General features: G+C 38.6%; 1 protein-coding gene across 1 annotated transcript; it reads left to right on the top strand.

The window, feature by feature from the left end:
* Window positions 1-17,832, top strand: LOC140154092 (scavenger receptor cysteine-rich type 1 protein M130-like). The gene is made up of 15 exons (XM_072176700.1): window positions 1-171; window positions 645-738; window positions 4,752-5,096; window positions 6,393-6,719; window positions 7,105-7,464; window positions 7,925-8,158; window positions 10,235-10,313; window positions 10,540-10,673; window positions 11,296-11,331; window positions 12,833-12,958; window positions 13,698-13,817; window positions 14,622-14,738; window positions 15,284-15,406; window positions 16,005-16,148; window positions 17,612-17,832. The coding sequence occupies exons 2-15, from the start codon at window positions 672-674 to the stop codon at window positions 17,830-17,832; spliced, it is 2,433 nt and encodes an 810-aa protein (XP_072032801.1). The 5' UTR covers window positions 1-171; window positions 645-671.
* Window positions 17,833-17,925: the final 93 nt, after the last annotated feature.

Genomic DNA, 17,925 nt, shown 5'->3' on the forward strand with positions numbered 1-17,925 from the left:
TAAACTGAAAATATGTAAGAGTGAAGTAAATTGGTTAAAGCGTTCATTTCACAAGCATACAAGTTAACCAATCGGACCAGATTGTGTGGTTCTCGCACACAAAATCGGCAAACTTGCATGAAACTATCCAGTATACCGTGACAACACTGCGAAAGAATAGACAATCTTCATGTAAGTTTTTGTTGAAAACAAATAAATACTAAATTCAGATTACCTAAAAACATGTCAGAACTTCACATTTTCAAGGTCACATTTTTAACTTGTAATGTAAAGTATTGCCAAGCATTAATTAATTTCGCCATTTTACCATGTTTATTTTGCACAGAAGTGTTGACTAATGATATTTGCATTTAGATTGTAGGAAAAACACGGATGACATGTTACACTGATTTTCTTGTTATTTTCCGAACTGATTTTCGTTTTAAATTCGCAGTGACATCGAGGCGTGCAACTGTCAGAACTTCACATTTTCAAGGTCACAGTTTCAACTTGTAATGCAAAGCATTGTCAAGCATTAATTAATTTCCCCATTTTACCATGTTTATTTGCAATGTTGACTAATGCGTACTTGCATTCAGATTGTAGGAAAAACACGGATGATATTTTACATTGAATTTCTTGTTATTTTCGTTTTAAATTCGCAGTGACATCGAGGCGTGCAACATTGTAAGATGTTGCTGCTACTCTACTGCACGGCCGCTTTATTGGTCAGTACTTTGGATGACGCATACTGTATTGGTAAGTTTCATTCATCTAGTATTTCCAGGAAGGTGAAAATGCATAGGTATTAAATGTCGGCTCACAAAAATGTTCGACTTTTAAGTCGAACATGTTTGATACATTATTCGATACATTATTCGGCTCGGCCACTTTATAACGCATGGTCTGTGTTTGTTAACGTTTCCATCGGATAGTATGTGGCTTGTCTAAGAGTACCTTTGCTAATGCGCTTTAAACTCACGGTGATGCGCAGTCACCATCATCATATTTGATCTATATTAAATACAAAATAGTTTTAACCTGTACATTGGGAATTGGGCAAAAAGTTAAGTGCCTGAGTGACCAAACCATACTAAACCTTGGAAGTTTCCCCTATGAACTCTCACCCTCCTGCAATATGGCGTGGCCCCTGCACACCGACATCGCCTGGCTAATAATTATTTGGTGCAGCAGAGACACTAAAATGAATACACGGGATCGATACACGTGAATTGCTATGCACGATTTTGATATCAGACGAAAATCTTCGGATACCGGGTTAGAAAATGATGAATATCTCCCGTAAATGATTTCGTCTCAAGAAACCAGATCTGGTCTCATACACTTGAAAATACGTGTTGAACAGATATGATAGTCGTTAGTTTGCGCTTTGAGAAACGGCCGTGAGTCTTGAACTCAAAATCTGACCAAAATCGCTAATTTTATATTGCGTTGGTCCTGTGGACTACAGCGCGCAGGCTATAATCTGCACTCACTACTCCAGTGTAGGTAGTATGACCATTGACCGCAATGTCGTATACAAGCTTACTCACACAGCGATAAATCAATTACCCCGGCTATTGTCAGTAGCCTTAGTCAGGTCACTTGGCTAATTATATGCGTCTCATAAGGTCGGAATAAAATGACCTTTCGTGTCTGTGGATTCAACCTACCATGGCGATTTCTACCATGGAGATATCGGGGCGATGACACTGTGCCCTGCGGCCTAATTGTCTAGACCTCGGATAGCCTGAGTCCCTCGGCCCCGATCTCGAAACTAGTGAACATGGCGGAAGGAACCGTGCGTAAGCAGTTGAAGGACTGGTGTCACGAAATTTCAACAGATTCACAAGGTTTTACTCATGTTGCCCAATGTGATCTCTGGGAGAAAGTTTCAGGATGTAACGAGCAACCTTATTTGAGCAATTTGGAGTTTATTTTTTATGGTTTTGAGTAAGGCCACTATACCAAGATGTACAACAGTAATCCATGTGGCAATGAATCAAAACAGAACTAAGATCTTTGTGCGAAGTGATTGAGAATGTGAGAATGCCAGATAGTGTATATTGAAACACCGAGGTACTTGATACTGTCCTGAGGTTTTAAACATGATCATCGTAGGCAACATAGAAGTCAGTAACTTTCTTTAACTTAACTTTGGTGCCAAAGAGTATACAATCTGTCTTGCCAACGTGAAGAGACAGTTTATTGTCGACCAACCACAGATTGCAGGATTTAAGATTAGAGCCAAGCATATCAGCGACATCCTTGGTGTATTTGTCACATCCACATAGAGCTGCAAGTTGCTCTGCACTGAAATCTCTATATCGTTGCAACAAAAGTACAACAAGGGGCCAGCAGGCTGCCCTGGGGACGCCACAAGTTATAGTTTGGAGAGATGATTTTATGCTCTCAATGCAGACAAGTTGTTTTCTGTTAACCAGAGCTGATACCCATAGCTTCAAGCTTATTACATAATATACTACTCTATGGTTGACACTATCAAATGCTTTCTGAACATCCAGTAACATTCCAACATAATATCCTTAAGAAATTTGGTATTTGACAAAGTCGGTTAAGTATATAAGGCAAGTCTCTGTTGAAAATACTGACCGAAAACCTGACTGATAAATAAGATCTTCACGCGTCAAATTTAAGGTTAGGGTTAGGGTGAAGTACAGTGTTATGGTTAGTCTTCATGGTCTTAGGGTAAGAGAACAGCGAACTGTTGGACTAGCGACTCTTATTAATAGCAAACTATTATATTGGGACTGGGAGCCCAGATAATTTATTCAGCTGAAAAACACAAAAGGTTTGGTTTATTGATTATGCTATGTTGGCCATGGTTCAACAATCCATATTGCTGCCGAGTCACATCCTGTTCATTTAGCTTGGAAAGGTCATGGAAATTTAAAACAGGGTCAAATTACAAACTTGCTGAAATTGTGTTAAAAACATACCAGAGAAGATGAGAATCTTTCCTGATGTATTCTTTAGCAATGTATTCCTATCAGTCATAAGCATTCGGAAATCTACAGTTGGATCTGTCTAGGACAATGTAGGATGTACAAATTATTCGTGACTTTTTTCTAGTTCTGGCTTTATGAGGATCAAAAACATGAAAATGTTCCGATTTTGACAGAAAAATGTTTAGATAACGTAAAAAAAGAATAGATTGAGCTATCCATGATGTTTCACTATCTAGGTAATGCAATATCTAGGTATCTAGGTAAAATTAGTGTGACGTCCTTTTCGGCCATCTTGTGGGGAAATCAATATATAATTACCTTCAAGTGTAAGAAATCACATTATAAACTACAGACGAGTACACGGGTTTGCATCCATGGCAAGGGAATTGCAACCGTATTGATTTACCAGCTTTTACTCACAAGTATCACACTAAGGAACTGCCTTTAGGAGAGCAAGAGCAATCACTCTCTACTGCTCTCCTTAAATCTGATATAGGGGAGTGAATTTTAGCTCTCCTTAGTTGACCATTCTCTCCTTGTATTCAATTGTAAATGCTCTAAACAGCTCTCCTTGAAGGCCCAGAAGAGCTATTTAATGCTCTCCTACCAATTCAAAAAGGCAGTCCCTGCATAATAAGGTTGGAAAAATGACACTAGATCAAAATGATTTAGTTAATAACTGAATCAACACCTTGTCCTCTCACAACTGTAAAATCACTGGCTTGTGACCATTAATAAGGACTCAGTGGCTATTTTTGTGAGGCGTGCAAAAATTCAATAGCGCGAAATCAATGAAAATAACATAAAAATCAAAGCAGTTTCACCACTTTCATTACAGTAATTGACAGAATGTCTTGCAGGATTGTTTGGCAATCTTGTGATTGCTGTTAAGCACCAAGTAGAATGGCCCTAAGATCTCCTGATCTTAAACCTCTGGATTTCTTCTTGTGGGCTATCTGAAATCAGAGGTTTTCACAAGTCCTCCTGCAGACCTTGATGAACTTCAGAGACACATAATATTGCACATCCAGGCAGGACAGACCTCTCATGAGACGTGTTCTGAATGCTATGTTGTGGAGTGCTGGTATTTGCATACAGAGGAATTGTGGTCATGCCCTGGTGGACATGCAGAAGACTAAGACTGTTAATCACTTCAAAAGAAATTGGTCGCTCATGTGATTTTCATGTTGCTTTGCTTTTCGCGCGTTTTTACAAAAATAGCCACTGAAGCCTTATTAATGGTCACACGTCAGTGATTTTACAGTTATGGCAGGACAAGATGTTGATTCAGCTATCAACTTTAGCATTTTGACTAAATGCCTCACACTTTTTAATCGAGTGGTTTGATACACCCTGTACAGGTCAATCCCATCATGGAAGTAAGTGAGGCCTCGTGACTTTTCAACTTAATTTGATTCTGCTCACTTCATAGAGTGAGTGGAAACATAATTTGTGTCATAAATTCGACATTGAAGTAAAACTTCATAACTTCATAATCCTGTTTCAAGCCTTACACTTCCTTTTAAGGTTATTCATAACCGGGACCGAGAGATATTTGAATATAGCTTCTCCACAACAACTAACGAAATCGAAAACGAAAATAGATACGAAAACTGACACGATACAGACTCTACTGCTGTCATGTCTGTTATTTAAAATGACTTCAATTAATATGTTTCTCAATAATACAAAGCATATTTCATAAAAACCAATGAAAGTAGTTTGTTATTTTAACTGTTTAGTGAGAAACCAAATAATTTTGACAAGAAATTAATGTTGAATTATCTATTCATATTTTTCCAGAGCAAATTCGAATAGATGGCAGTTTCTACTCACGGTCACCTAATCTTGGCATCATTCGTGCATTAAACAATGGTAAATGGGGCTTCATATGTGACAATGAAGTCTGGCCACTGGAAGGGGACAATGTTGCCATCGTGACATGCAATCAACTTGGTTACCGCGGTTCTAATCACAAAAGTGTTACATTCCCTTATGATTGGCTAGTGATGCTGCAAGATGCAATATGGTTACATGGTGTGAGCTGTGTTGGAAATGAAACGTCGTTAGCAGAATGTCTACTTGGTGATTGGAATGTAATTGATCAATGTTTTAGTTTGGCTGGAGTTATTTGCGATGATAATGAAGGTAAAGACCAGCGACATAGCTTGAATAATTAGGCTATTCTAGATCAATTTTGCCCCCATATGAAAACTGGATGTATTAACAAAATGGGAAATTCACACGATACTAAAAAATTTAAGTGCCTCCTCGAAATGAGCGTAAAGTCGAAAGTTGGGAGTTTTGAGACGTTCCAACTGTTGAGTTGATGTTCTTTGTTTGAAGACACCTTTGTTGGCAGTGGTATGTCCTTTATGAATCAGGACAGAATTGAATACGAAGTACAGCATATTATGTCCTCCCATTCACAAAGGTATACAGGTGTCTACAAACAAAGAACAGCAACTCAATTGGAAGGTGTCGGAACCCCCCGCGTTTCGTGGGAGCAAGTCACCTATAGCATGTATGGGCAATCCAAGAATTAGTCACCAAAACTTGTGGAATTCCAACAGACATAATGCGGAAAGGGGAAATGAACAGTATAATGCCAAATATCTGGAATTCGGGTCAGAAATTGAGAAACCATAAAAATATAATATCTAGGCCTATATTGAGGGAAAATCCGGATTTCTCAAATCCTCTGTGCCGGAATTGGATACAAGCAGCAGGAAAAAACATGGAAATCCGGTCTCCAGTGGAAAATTAAACATCTGGATTTCCTTAATCCTCTATGGGTACCGTTGGGGGAGGTCAATTATTTTTCTGGCATAGCCCGGGACACAAAGACTAAACACCAACACCAGTAGCAGGAACAAAAACAACCAGAAAAAGCAACAACATTAGCAACAACACCGTCATCAACACTAACAATAACAACAGTAGCAACCACAACAACAACAGGAGCAGCATCAACCAGTGGCGTAACTACGGGTGGGGGGGTGGGGGAGGGGGATGGACAGAGGGGGCAACATGCCCCAGGCGCTACCCTTTAGGGGGCCAAATTGACCAATTTAGCATCGATTTTGCGCCCATTCAAGCGATGAAAGTCAAATTTTTTACGCGCTTCGCGCGCATTTTAGCACAAAATCAATTGAAAGAACATTTTAAGACAATATTCAACTTCTAGTAACCAAAATTAGTAGTGGTAGGCCTTATTTGTCCAAATTTTCGCTCCGCGCGCAATTGTTTCAAGAATGGGGGGAGCGTCTAAGATATTCTTGGGTGGGTGGGTGGGTGGGGGTTAGGGGCGCCAATTTTGTTTCTTGCCCCGGGCACTACCAACCCTAGTTACGCCACTGGCATCAACTACATGAATTAATTCTTTTGATTATTTGTAAAGCTCTCGACCATTCTATATTCAGCTCGTTTCCGTCTTCACTACAGATCATCTTGACGTGCAGTTAGTTGATGGAACAGCAGACAACCAAGCTAAAGGTGTACTACAAGTTCTTTACAATGGCGTGTGGTCTACAATTTGCCCTCACAATTTTGATTTTCCAGACGACGCTATTACAGTCATGTGTCGACAACTAGGATACAGTGGCGAACATCAACGGAACATATTCGCACATCCAATCACTGGCGACATTTTTTTGATCAGAGATGGTATAGTGTGTGAAGGTAGTGAATCTAATCTGGACCAGTGTGCATCTTCTGAGCAATGGGACCTTGATTTTAGCACCTGTGACAATCCTATTGAAATTGAATGCGGTAAGAACTTAGGCCACAAGAAAATGTGTTAACATGTAGGCTACATCTAATCAATGGCTGTAATTTGTAGTTTATGTCTGTAAAGTTCGTATCTTTCATCACAGTCTGGAATACGGCACATCTCTCTTCAAGCCAGACTCACCCCTGGATATTTATGTTGAGTGGGGCGTGGCCACAAAGCAGTCGGGTGCCACTGTCACAGGGGTTCGAACCCTCAACCTTGCGAACTTGGATCATGAATCGAATCCCGTACCACTGCGCCACCGTATTTCGCACGTTATTGGCCTACATGTAGTACAGATTGTATTCTGAGTACAGTTTCTCTACACACATTATACTCTTAATCTTATTCCGCTTATACCACTTTTTCTTCTAATAACCAAAGGGAACTGTGCCATCGAAGACGTGCGTCTCACAAATGACACATCAGAGGACCTCGTAGAAGTTCTGTACCAGGGTGATGATTGTCCCGGGAAGTGGGTACATCTGTGTTCCCAATACGTTGACTTTCCAGGTTTCCAATACGATGTAGTTGCTGGTGTTTTTTGTGGACAGCTTGGTTACCAGGGAATAAACCATCGAGTGAACTTTATACCAGTGATGCCAGTTGCAACAGAACCAGTGACCGACAACCTGTTGGTTACTTGTACTGGATATGAGGCATCGCTACAGCATTGTCAGACGAGAAAAGCACAACATATGTTTGAGTGCCAATACCTAATAGGCGTTGTTTGCGACGATACAGGTATATAAACTAATACTGTTTTTGTAAAAGATGTTGTTGCAAGATGTTTTCAATATTCATGACCAATCACTCAAAACTGTTTGCTGATTGGTTAAAAAATGGTGATGTCATTAATAAAGAAAGTGTCATCGAAAGCGTCGTATCTAACAATGTGCCCTTATTGCCTTTTCACATAACGACGTATGTTTCTTTGGTAAATACACGAATAAAGTAAAGCGTTTGTGACTAAATTGACATTTATATTAACTTTATGAATCTCTTCTTCAGACGGGAATGGTTTTCTTTCAACTTATAGAGCTAATGGTATATTTGATGAGTATATAAACAATACATTTCGCAAAACGTCAATGCTATTTTTCCTCGAAATACGTTTTTAGCAAACACGTCACTGTGTGATACGGCGATATATAAATTGTAGTTTTACATTCTGAATTAATCAGGGTTTCTTTCTCCGAAACAGTTTACCCATCATGTCCTGGACTACAAGGATGGGTTACACCACATCTACAAGATACCACCTGTTTCAGGTTGTTCGTAGCTCCGGATGATATCAACTGGAAAGAAGCAGAGACACAATGCCAGTTAAACAATGGCTCCTTAGCAACCATACGTAATACAGGAGATGTTGAGTTAATCTCTTCTATTCTACAGCAAGATAAAGATCCCAACATCAGAGATGCTGGGGTATACATAGGTGAGTTGCATCATATTGGATTAAAAATGTTTCTGCTTTGTGATATTGTGATCATGATAATTAATCATAGAGTTAGTGGATTTTTTAGCGGGTTCGCCGTCGGACAAGTTTAGAACTATCAAGCTTTCGTCAGGAGTAGCTCTGACTTCTTCAGGACAAAGTACCTAAGAATGAGACACGTAGGTCGCCCTTGCCTACTGGTGGCTCTGAAAAGAGCCGTTTGCTGAAGACTGCCTCTTAATCATGGAGTGTTAAAGAAGATGATCACCATATCACCACAATGCACCATGCTTTTGCACAAGACCCTAAAACTGGTTCCTGATGAGGCAAGTTCTCATGGAGCATGTACACGAAGGAGGGCTTTACAACAGTAATATCCCCGGGGGCTCTTATGTTTTGGATGGTATATTTGTGGGTAACTGGGGATCTCATGTACTTATTTCAAGTGTTAAAAAATTAGAGCTCCCAAAAGTAAGATAAAATAGGGATATGAAATTTGTAATGAAAAATGGGAACCACAACATCAGATCAACCTACAATTATCTTGGAAAAAAGTACTTGGAACACTTGGCACACTCTGTTGAAATTCCGTGCCGAATTTCTTATGACAATGGAAATGACGTATATTGTGTTTGAGAACAAACATGACATCTACAACAATGACTTTCCCTTCCCCAACAATCAATGTTGGAACACATTGGGAAACCGCTGAAGACATTGGTATTTCTCAACATTGCACGGAGAAGATGGGGTGACAGTTTCCGTTCTTTACACGCAAGTGTTCCAAGACTTATCTCCAAGATTGTAGCTTCTCACTGTTGTAAGTAAGACCACGACCTTCTTCACCGGGTAAATGTCAGAAGACTATTTTAGCATAACAAAAGCATAGTTCCTGATAAACGCACAAGTCCTTTAGAGTGTGAAATTGCTTATTTGAACATGGAAGAACTTAAAACCATTTCCCGGCACATGTGTGTATAAAAGATACTCCATGCATGGCTTGGCTGAAATAAGCATTCTGGGATGATGTGAAAATCTTCTTTGCATGGGTGTGGTTCGTACATATACATGATTCCAAGATGATATGGCTTCCTCCTCTTAAGAATGACGACCATGCAGTGGCGCAACCAAGAGGGGAGGGGTGGGGGTTGGCAAGGGGACAGTTGCTGCACCTGTGAGAAGTCTTGCTCCCCGATGCTGGCCGGCCATTAATGTCCATTACTAAGGCCATTTCCCCCTTGAATGTTGCCTTGTCCCCTTCATCCCGCTCCCATTTGTGACCCGGCAGCACAAATGAGCCGTAAATTCCCTAAATTGTATTCTGAGTTACGGTGTAAAATGTGTACGAAGGTCATATTCATCGGTAACTTAAGCTGGCCCGACATCCGTCTCATTTCGATAGTCAAAAACTAATCAATAATCCTATTGTTGAAGTGGATAATAAGCTTCTACCTTAGATGGCTATAGAACTTTTAATAGCTCTGGTCTTTGTTTGCTTATATTGCTAAATCCTGTTCAAGTGGTGGGTCACCAGGCATTGTATTTTGTACAGGTATGCATAACCAACAATTAACAATGAGAGAACTTTCTTAAACCTCGTTGAGTTGGGGATGATTTGAAATGACCGCCAATTATGACTGTTTGATATTTATTGCCAACAATGTGGAAAAAGAGACACATGTAAAAACGTAAAAAGCTATAATTTTGTTGAAGGAGTAAAGTTTAACAAACCATAACCCCGCTTCTGGATATCGTTTGAAGTCAAATGATATACCATTTTTAAGTTTATGATGTTTATTTTTTAAACACGAAATAGAAACAAATTGACCGGGGGAGGAATTTACGGCTCATTCGCCGTGGACGGTCACATTTGAATAAGTCATTGCTACACGCCCTCAATGCCATTCTGAAAAAAGGTCCACCTTTGTCTGTAAAACAGGTGGTTGAAATCAGCCCTTTCTTTGAAGGAAAAAAAATCACAAAAGTTTTACTTTTCCGCAATAAATCCTGGTTACTGGTATGAACCGAACACATGAATAAAAATAAGGAAGTAACTATTTCATTTTCATCCTGTAGGATTGACCATAACCAACGATAGAAAGACTCGTCGCTGGGTAGACGGCAGACCGGTCAGCTTTACAAACTGGGAAATTGGGTAAGTATGAAATAATCTTGATAGAATTATCTTTATTGATTGATGATAAAAGGGAAGCAGAGAGAAATTACTTTGGAGGAAAATTGAAAGCGCCTTGGTGTCAGATTTAGACCAAGGCTGGAGCGAATATGGAGCTCTTGGAGAATATACGAACAAATTGTACGTTTCCAGCACATTTCATCCATTTCTATCATTGCAAAACATGTTTTTGTAATAATTTCTTTAGGAATCCCGATGGTGGAAGTCTAGAAGCCTGTTCGAAAATTGCATATTCATCAAACGAGGATAGTTGGCTGATGACAGATGTTCCTTGTATAGCACCTGAAACCAAGTACTATATGTGTACAACTCGTTCCGGAGGTAGGCCTAATGTCCAGTTTTTGTTTAACTTGTATAGCACCAGAGAAACGAAGTACTTTAGTGTACAACTCGTTCCGGAGGTAAATGTCCAGTTTTTGTTTAACTTGTATAGCACCAGAAGCGAAGTACTTTAGTGTACAACTCGTTCCGGAGGTAAATGTCCAGTTTTTGTTTAACTTGTATAGCACCAGAAACGAAGTACTTAGTGTACAACTCGTTCTGGAGATAATGTCCAGTTTTTGTTTAACTTGTATAGCACCAGAAACGAAGTATTTTAGTGTACAACTCGTTCCGGAGGTAAATGTCCAGTTTTTGTTTAACCAAAAGATTCATTTATTTCAAATTCCGACTAATATGAAGGGAATTTTCTATTTGAACCTTGAAGTCTTATTTTTAATCTGAACAAATCCGGCGTTACAAATAGTCGCAAATACCGTATACGTCTTATCTTAATATAATCTCAACCCAATAACCGCGAAGGCCTATAAGTAACCTATTAACACTAATAAGATATTCCGAGTTCAGTATGGTTTCGTATTAGTTTGTCAGAAGCACATCGAGACATGAGGTTATGAACAACAAATTTAGTTAAAGAATATTTTTTTCACCCTCTTGTTTCCAGATCGTTTAATAGATGAGCACATCAAAGCAGTCAACGGTATGTCATTTATTCCATTCGGCAATTGCCACGAATAAAAGTTACAATAGTAGTATAGTAATATTATAAGCAGTCGTTGGCTCGTCAATCGGTTAAGGTTTTACTCCGGTTTATTGGTATGTAGAGCGATGCACAGTGTCAACACCCTGTATTATAAATATTTTTTTCATAGCTCCATACTCCGTTGGTGAAATCAATATTCTATTGTTGACATAGATAAAGAAAGTTTACATATGCATTGTGAAATACACGTGTGATCGAATATTCAATACAAGCACCTGGATTTTAGGTGAATGGGCTATTTGTGTTCCTTTATATAATTGTAATTCTCAAAATTAAAGGAGTATTTCGTGATCCTAGCATCCTCTTTTTATGACATTTTTCAGTACATATCCACGAAAAAAGCATATTCCCAAAAATTTCAGTTGATTCCGATTTTGCGTTTGCGAGTTATGCATGATTATGTGTATTACACTGCTCCATAGACAATACGTTGTAATTTCGCGATATATTTGCTAAACGAATTAATCTGCAAGAAATATTTTGTACATAAACATTATGTAGCCAGAGTATTCCAGTGATATAAAAATCTCAACTTTTTTGAGAAAAGTGGGGGATGAGGCTGTGGATCACGAAATGCCCTTTTAAATATATCACAATTTTAACTTACGATTTAAAAATCGTTACGCCAAAAATGCAGTAAAAATGTGTCCAGAGCCAACAGCAATGGTCGCTAATTGGAAATAAAACCTGGGGTTTACCTCAAAACAAATCGAATTTCCTTGTAATAGCAACACCATATGGGATACTAGAGCATGTGCAAATCGTAATAATTTGTAGCTATTGAAAACAAGAGGATTCGCCGTACTATCACGGCAATTTTTGACACGAAGATATAGGGATGATGACGCTGTGCGATGTAAGTTCGATGATCCCTGGCGCGATCCCTGTTTGTGCTCATAATTGAGCTAACTTGACATTTCTGCGGGCAAGGAACTCACTGGCTACTGTCTCGGTTATCCTAACGATAATTTGGGGAGCTGATACTGACTGCGATGGCGTATTGTGGTATACTAGGGTGTGCGCTTCTCAGCTATAAGTCCCTGGATGTTTCTAAATGGTGTAGGTGTCTTGGGAAGCATTGGTCAGCGAATTCATATAAAGTGTGCTGGGGTTTGTGGGTTTATGTATGTGCATCTCGTCTTTCTAAAGTCAAATTGTCACCATCGTCATGAAATGAAATCAGTGTTGTTGTTGTTGTTGTTTTTTTTTATTTACGCCACACGTTGGACATAAGTTTACATACATCCTGTACATACATTACACGCATTTATATAGCGCATCTTCATCATTATAGGCGACGGCTGATATGCATATACTTTTCTGGTAATTCTATATCTAGCGTCATTCATTTATTGTGATTCGATTGTGTTTATAGGACATATAGAAAGTCACTCTGTGTTAATTGTTTTAACAATATTTTGTTTGATTAAAATTTCAGGTACAAGCTGTGGACAAAATGGTGGACCCGAACTGTTTACATGCTTATCAGGAGAATGCATACATTATGTGTACGTGTGTGATGGACAAAACGACTGCAAACAAGGAGAAGACGAAGAAAATTGCGGTAAGGCCAAAATAAGAAACAAGTCTCAAGGCCGCCGCGCGCGTTCGTTTTTCTTGTCAATTGAAACAGCAAATTAATTTTTTATTTCCCCTTTTTAGTTTTTTTGCCGTAAAATCACGAAATTCTGAGACGTATTTTGAAGAAAATTTACTCGAATTGTTTATAAATATTGATATACGTACTTCAATAGAGGTTGTGTATGCAATTATTGATTGGCTTCAAACAAAGGATTTGAACCGGCGTCTTCACCGTAATCATGGCGCAGTGCAGTCCATTCAATTAAATGTTGTCATCAACCTATTTGATCGTAGTGCATTTTGTTATGTGTGTGTGACGAACTGTCACGGTAGCTTGCAATCATGCTTTTGTTGAATGCATTTGAGTAGCCCGCCATATTTACGGCATGATACGTCATATGCACAACCTCTATTGTGTAAATCAACCACAAATTTATGCTGTGTACTTTTGAACACTCGAAAATTACATTTTAAGTCAAAATTAAGTTTTAAAAAATCTTTAAAAAATAAGAATAAAAATTAAAATCTTAAAAAAAAACCGCATTCCGCATTCGTTTTTGAAACTGCCATGGGCTTTGAGACATAGCAATTTTTTGCCTAACCGTGGACAAAATGACACCGCGTAAGGATCCACACTCACAAAATCCAACCAAACATTAACAAAATTACCGTCGCACACTCAGTTCGGTTTTTATTTATTTTCTTTTTATTTCCTCAAGCAGAGGAAAGATTATCTACCGCGGGGACGTTTTCTTGTGCAACTATCGACAAGTCAATACCAGTTTCATTCGTTTGTGATTTTATTCAACATTGCGCAGATAATTCCGACGAAAGAAATTGTGGTAAGTTTAAAATCTTGTTGTATTTCCAATAATGCATTGCGTCAGGATTGACTCAAAAGTGATTGATCGTGAAGCCGACAAGACCACCAGGTGGCTGGAAGAAGCCACCTGGATCCGCCGAAAAGGACAAGACACTCTAAACAAGGACGCCCTCTACGGTGCTTCCTGTTGCCTATAAAAGCAAGCAGTCAGAAGTGATGAGTTGCCAGTCTGAAGAAGCCACTAGTGTAGTGGTGAAACGTCACTAAAAACGTGAGTAAACCAACTTCGTTTTTACTTGGAATTGTTCAAAATGAACAAAATTCACAGTTGATATCAACATTCCTAATGAACTTGTTTAAAGAGCGTCTTAGACCATGCAGTAATTAAACGGACATCAAAACGCTTTTCACCTGAAAAATCACAAATTTCCGATTAGGTTTCAAGTTCGCCGTAGAAGTAGTGATGTAACTGGATTAACTACCATAGCGATGGGTTAAAACCATTTGGGAATGTATTGCCCACACTATAAGCAGCCGGATTGCACTCATCACCTGTCATGCCTGTGTACGGTGTGCAATCATAGATTGAATACAAGACAGATCTTTTCAAAGAAACATTTATCGTACAGGTGCGATTGAAACGTACATAGACCGTAATGTGGCAGATTTACAGGATTACATCTTTATGCCTATTCTTTGATAATCTATGGTGCGATGCAAAGTTACAGCATACGTCTAGTGCAGGGCAATACATTCAAAAATAACAATTAACCCTGTTACATCACTTCTACAGCGAATATTATTATATTGATATTCCCTTTAGATTACTCAGCATGTGAAGTGGACCAATTCCAATGTTCTGATAGTAGGTGCATAAATGCATCTAGGCAATGTGATACCGTGGATGACTGCCTAGATGGCGAGGATGAACACAATTGCGGTGAGTAAAATAATATCAATGATCTAGATTTTCTAGACATCATAAATAACTAGACGAATGGCGACCGTTGTATTTTGACGAGCTAGCTGGAGGAATATGCAAATTAGGAGATTGGTGTTTTTATTTTCACAGACCGTGAGCTTTGAGGTCATTCAGTAGTCTTCCTTACCAGTCGTCTTTTGTTATCCTCACTACGGTTACCGGTAGTGAACTTCGACGTACGTTTTGCGAAAATTCACGATGAGTTTGTTGCTTAACTCTGTCCACGGGTGTCGACTGCAGACGACAAGTTAAAAAAAAAAATCAAAATTCAAAAATTTCATAATTGTAAATTTTCATGACCATATTTGGAATCAGCATGAAAAATGCATTAAAATGAGTACAAATAAGGCTAGTATTGGTTCAGTGGTTCTTAAGATAGCTCTTGATATTTTGAGAAGACATCTCAAAACTTGGACTTTTTATGTTGAAGTCTATGGCTAGCACGAGTATTAAGACAGTATATATCTTTTTACTGAATATCATAATTTCTTCTGTTTTTACAGGCAATGTCAATTCTCCATCAACTTTCCAATGCTACGTTGGTCAGTTGATATCTAATGATGCCGTATGTGATGGTCAAAACGATTGCTTAGGGTTGTCCAATGAAGATGAACCAATGGACTGTGGTAAATACTAAAGGCTAAAATCGTGTTCACACGGTCGGATTTAAGCCACTTAATACCGGTAATAAGTCACTATTACCGGTTATAAGTCGCCTATTACCGGTAATAACTCACTTAAATCCGACAGTGTGAACACGACTTTACACACTCAAAAGCAATGGCGTAGCAAGGAAGGGAGGATATGGATTATTTCTTAGATATTTAGGCCTTTTTGACAAATGTTTGGCACCTTGCCTCCTTTGCTTTTATCGTCTGAACAAATTCCTGACTAGCTAGTAGCTACTTCTCTAAAGGTGACACACACACCAAGTTCACCCTATTATGCGGCACCAGGGAACGTTGTTGCTGCAAAATCTACAACTTCTTGGGCAACTTGCGTGTAAAGTGCGATCATAGCTTAATATTAGAAACAAACTAGAATTCCAAATCCGTATTACACCTTTTATTTTGTTTGTTTAATATTCACTTTTTTTTACATGGGGTGGAAAGGCAACTTATTTCAAGTGGAATCAGTACTTTATTAATAGCATTCTGATGAATAACAAACTCAAAAACAAACAATCAATAAAAATCATTATTTTGCTTGTACTCCAACCAACAGCTTATAAAATGGGTTGCGATAATTCAACCGAACTACAATGTGCCAACGGGGCCTGCTACGAGAGTGAATATCACTGTATTTATGGCTATACCCAATATGGATACCCACTGGGTTGCCGAGATGCTACCCATCTCCTTAATTGTAGTAAGTACTCATGAATTTTTACTGCAAGTCTTGAAACATTTTAATTTTGGTGAAAATTGTATTCACTGGATTAAAACTCTTTATTCTCAAAGAAAAAGTTATGTTGTTAATAATGGGTTTTTCACAAAACCCATCATAATGGATAAAGGAATTTTTCAGGGCTGTCCTATGTCTCCTTATTTATTTCTGATGGTTATTGAAACAATGGCACTTGCTATTCGCCAGAATGTTAACATTAAGGGTATTCCTATTGAGGAGAGAGAGTTAAAAATTTCATTGTTAGCAGATGACTCAACTTGTTTTCTGGATGGTTCGCCTGATTCCTTTAACAACCTTTTTGAGACTTTACAAAAATGTGCGACTTGTTCTGGCTGTAAAATTTTAATTTTAAAATCTCACCAAATCTGAAGCTATTTGGATTGGCTCGAAGAAAGGTTCTTTAAATCATCCTTTTTCTGGGCAGGGTCTTCTTTGGAGATCTAGCGATTTTAAAACTCTGGGTATTAATTTCTCTCTGAATTTTAAGTCAATGTTTGATCTTAATTATAAGGTTAAACTGAAACAGATTGAGGGAACCTTAAATTGCTGGCGCGCTAGAAATCTCAGTTCTATGATTGGAAAAATTTGAGTTATTAAAACACTTCTTTTGCCTCAGCTGCTCTATCTTTTTTCAGTTTTGAGTATCAAAATTCCCAATTCTTTTTTTAAAGAACTTAACCAATTGTTTTTCAAGTTCATTTGGAATGGTGGTAATGATAGAGTCAAAAGAAAATGTGTGTGCAATGATTTTTCTCTGTGTGGCCTTCGTATGATTGATCCTTATACTTTTGCCTTGGCTCAAAAAATGTATTGGGTTAAATTACTCCTTGATAATAACTTTAACAGTTTATGGAAAACAATTGAGTTATCTGTATTAAATAGTATGTATGGTGATATTTTATGGAAATCTTATGCTCCTGAAAGTGTTTTAAATAAGCTTCATTGTACTCAATTGGCCGATTCACTCAGGACGTGGTATGTTTTCCGTGAAAATGCTGTGAACATCAGTTTTGGCATTCCCTTTTCAGATCTTGGGGCTTGCCAATCTTTGTGGTTTAACAGAAATATTCCCGTACGAAAATCGGGGAGCTGATCCTGGTTGCGAAGGTTATTTGTGGAATGTCTAGGGTGCGCGCCCTTGAAGCAGCAAAGTCCCTGATTTGTTGTTAAATAGTTTATGGAATGATGTGAGGCCGTACTGATCAGCGACAACCTGTAAAGTGTGCTGAGGCTTGTGGATCAACGTCTAGGCGTTTTGCATGTGTGTAGCGCACTATAAATCACTGCGCTTATTTAATTTAATACTTGTCTTCACTTTCTAAACACTGTTTTGCAGCGCAAACTATACGTGTAGACCACGGAGTATATATAGTAAGGTTCGCATTGCTTTATAATCACTGATTATTGTACTTTCCCATCCACAGGTTCATTTGAATGCCCGGTAGGAACCGCCAAGTGTCCTGGTACATATTGTATACAATTACAAAACGTGTGTGATGGTGTGTGGGACTGCCCAAATGGAGAAGAAGAAGCTCAATGTGGCAAGTCATGTTTTGCAAGATTTTATCATATTTGTTGTATTAGGTTCATCTGGATTGTCACACTGTTTGATGGGATTTCATACTATCAAATCCATTTTTGGTGACATACCTTATTACAGTTTCATGCTGCTACGCAGCACTTCATCAGACTGGCAACCTTGCTTCTTCTTCTTTCCTGAAGGTGCTGCCGGGGGCGG

This window comes from Amphiura filiformis, chromosome 6 (genome assembly GCF_039555335.1).
Source record: "Amphiura filiformis chromosome 6, Afil_fr2py, whole genome shotgun sequence".
NCBI classification, from domain to species: Eukaryota; Metazoa; Echinodermata; class Ophiuroidea; order Amphilepidida; family Amphiuridae; genus Amphiura; species Amphiura filiformis.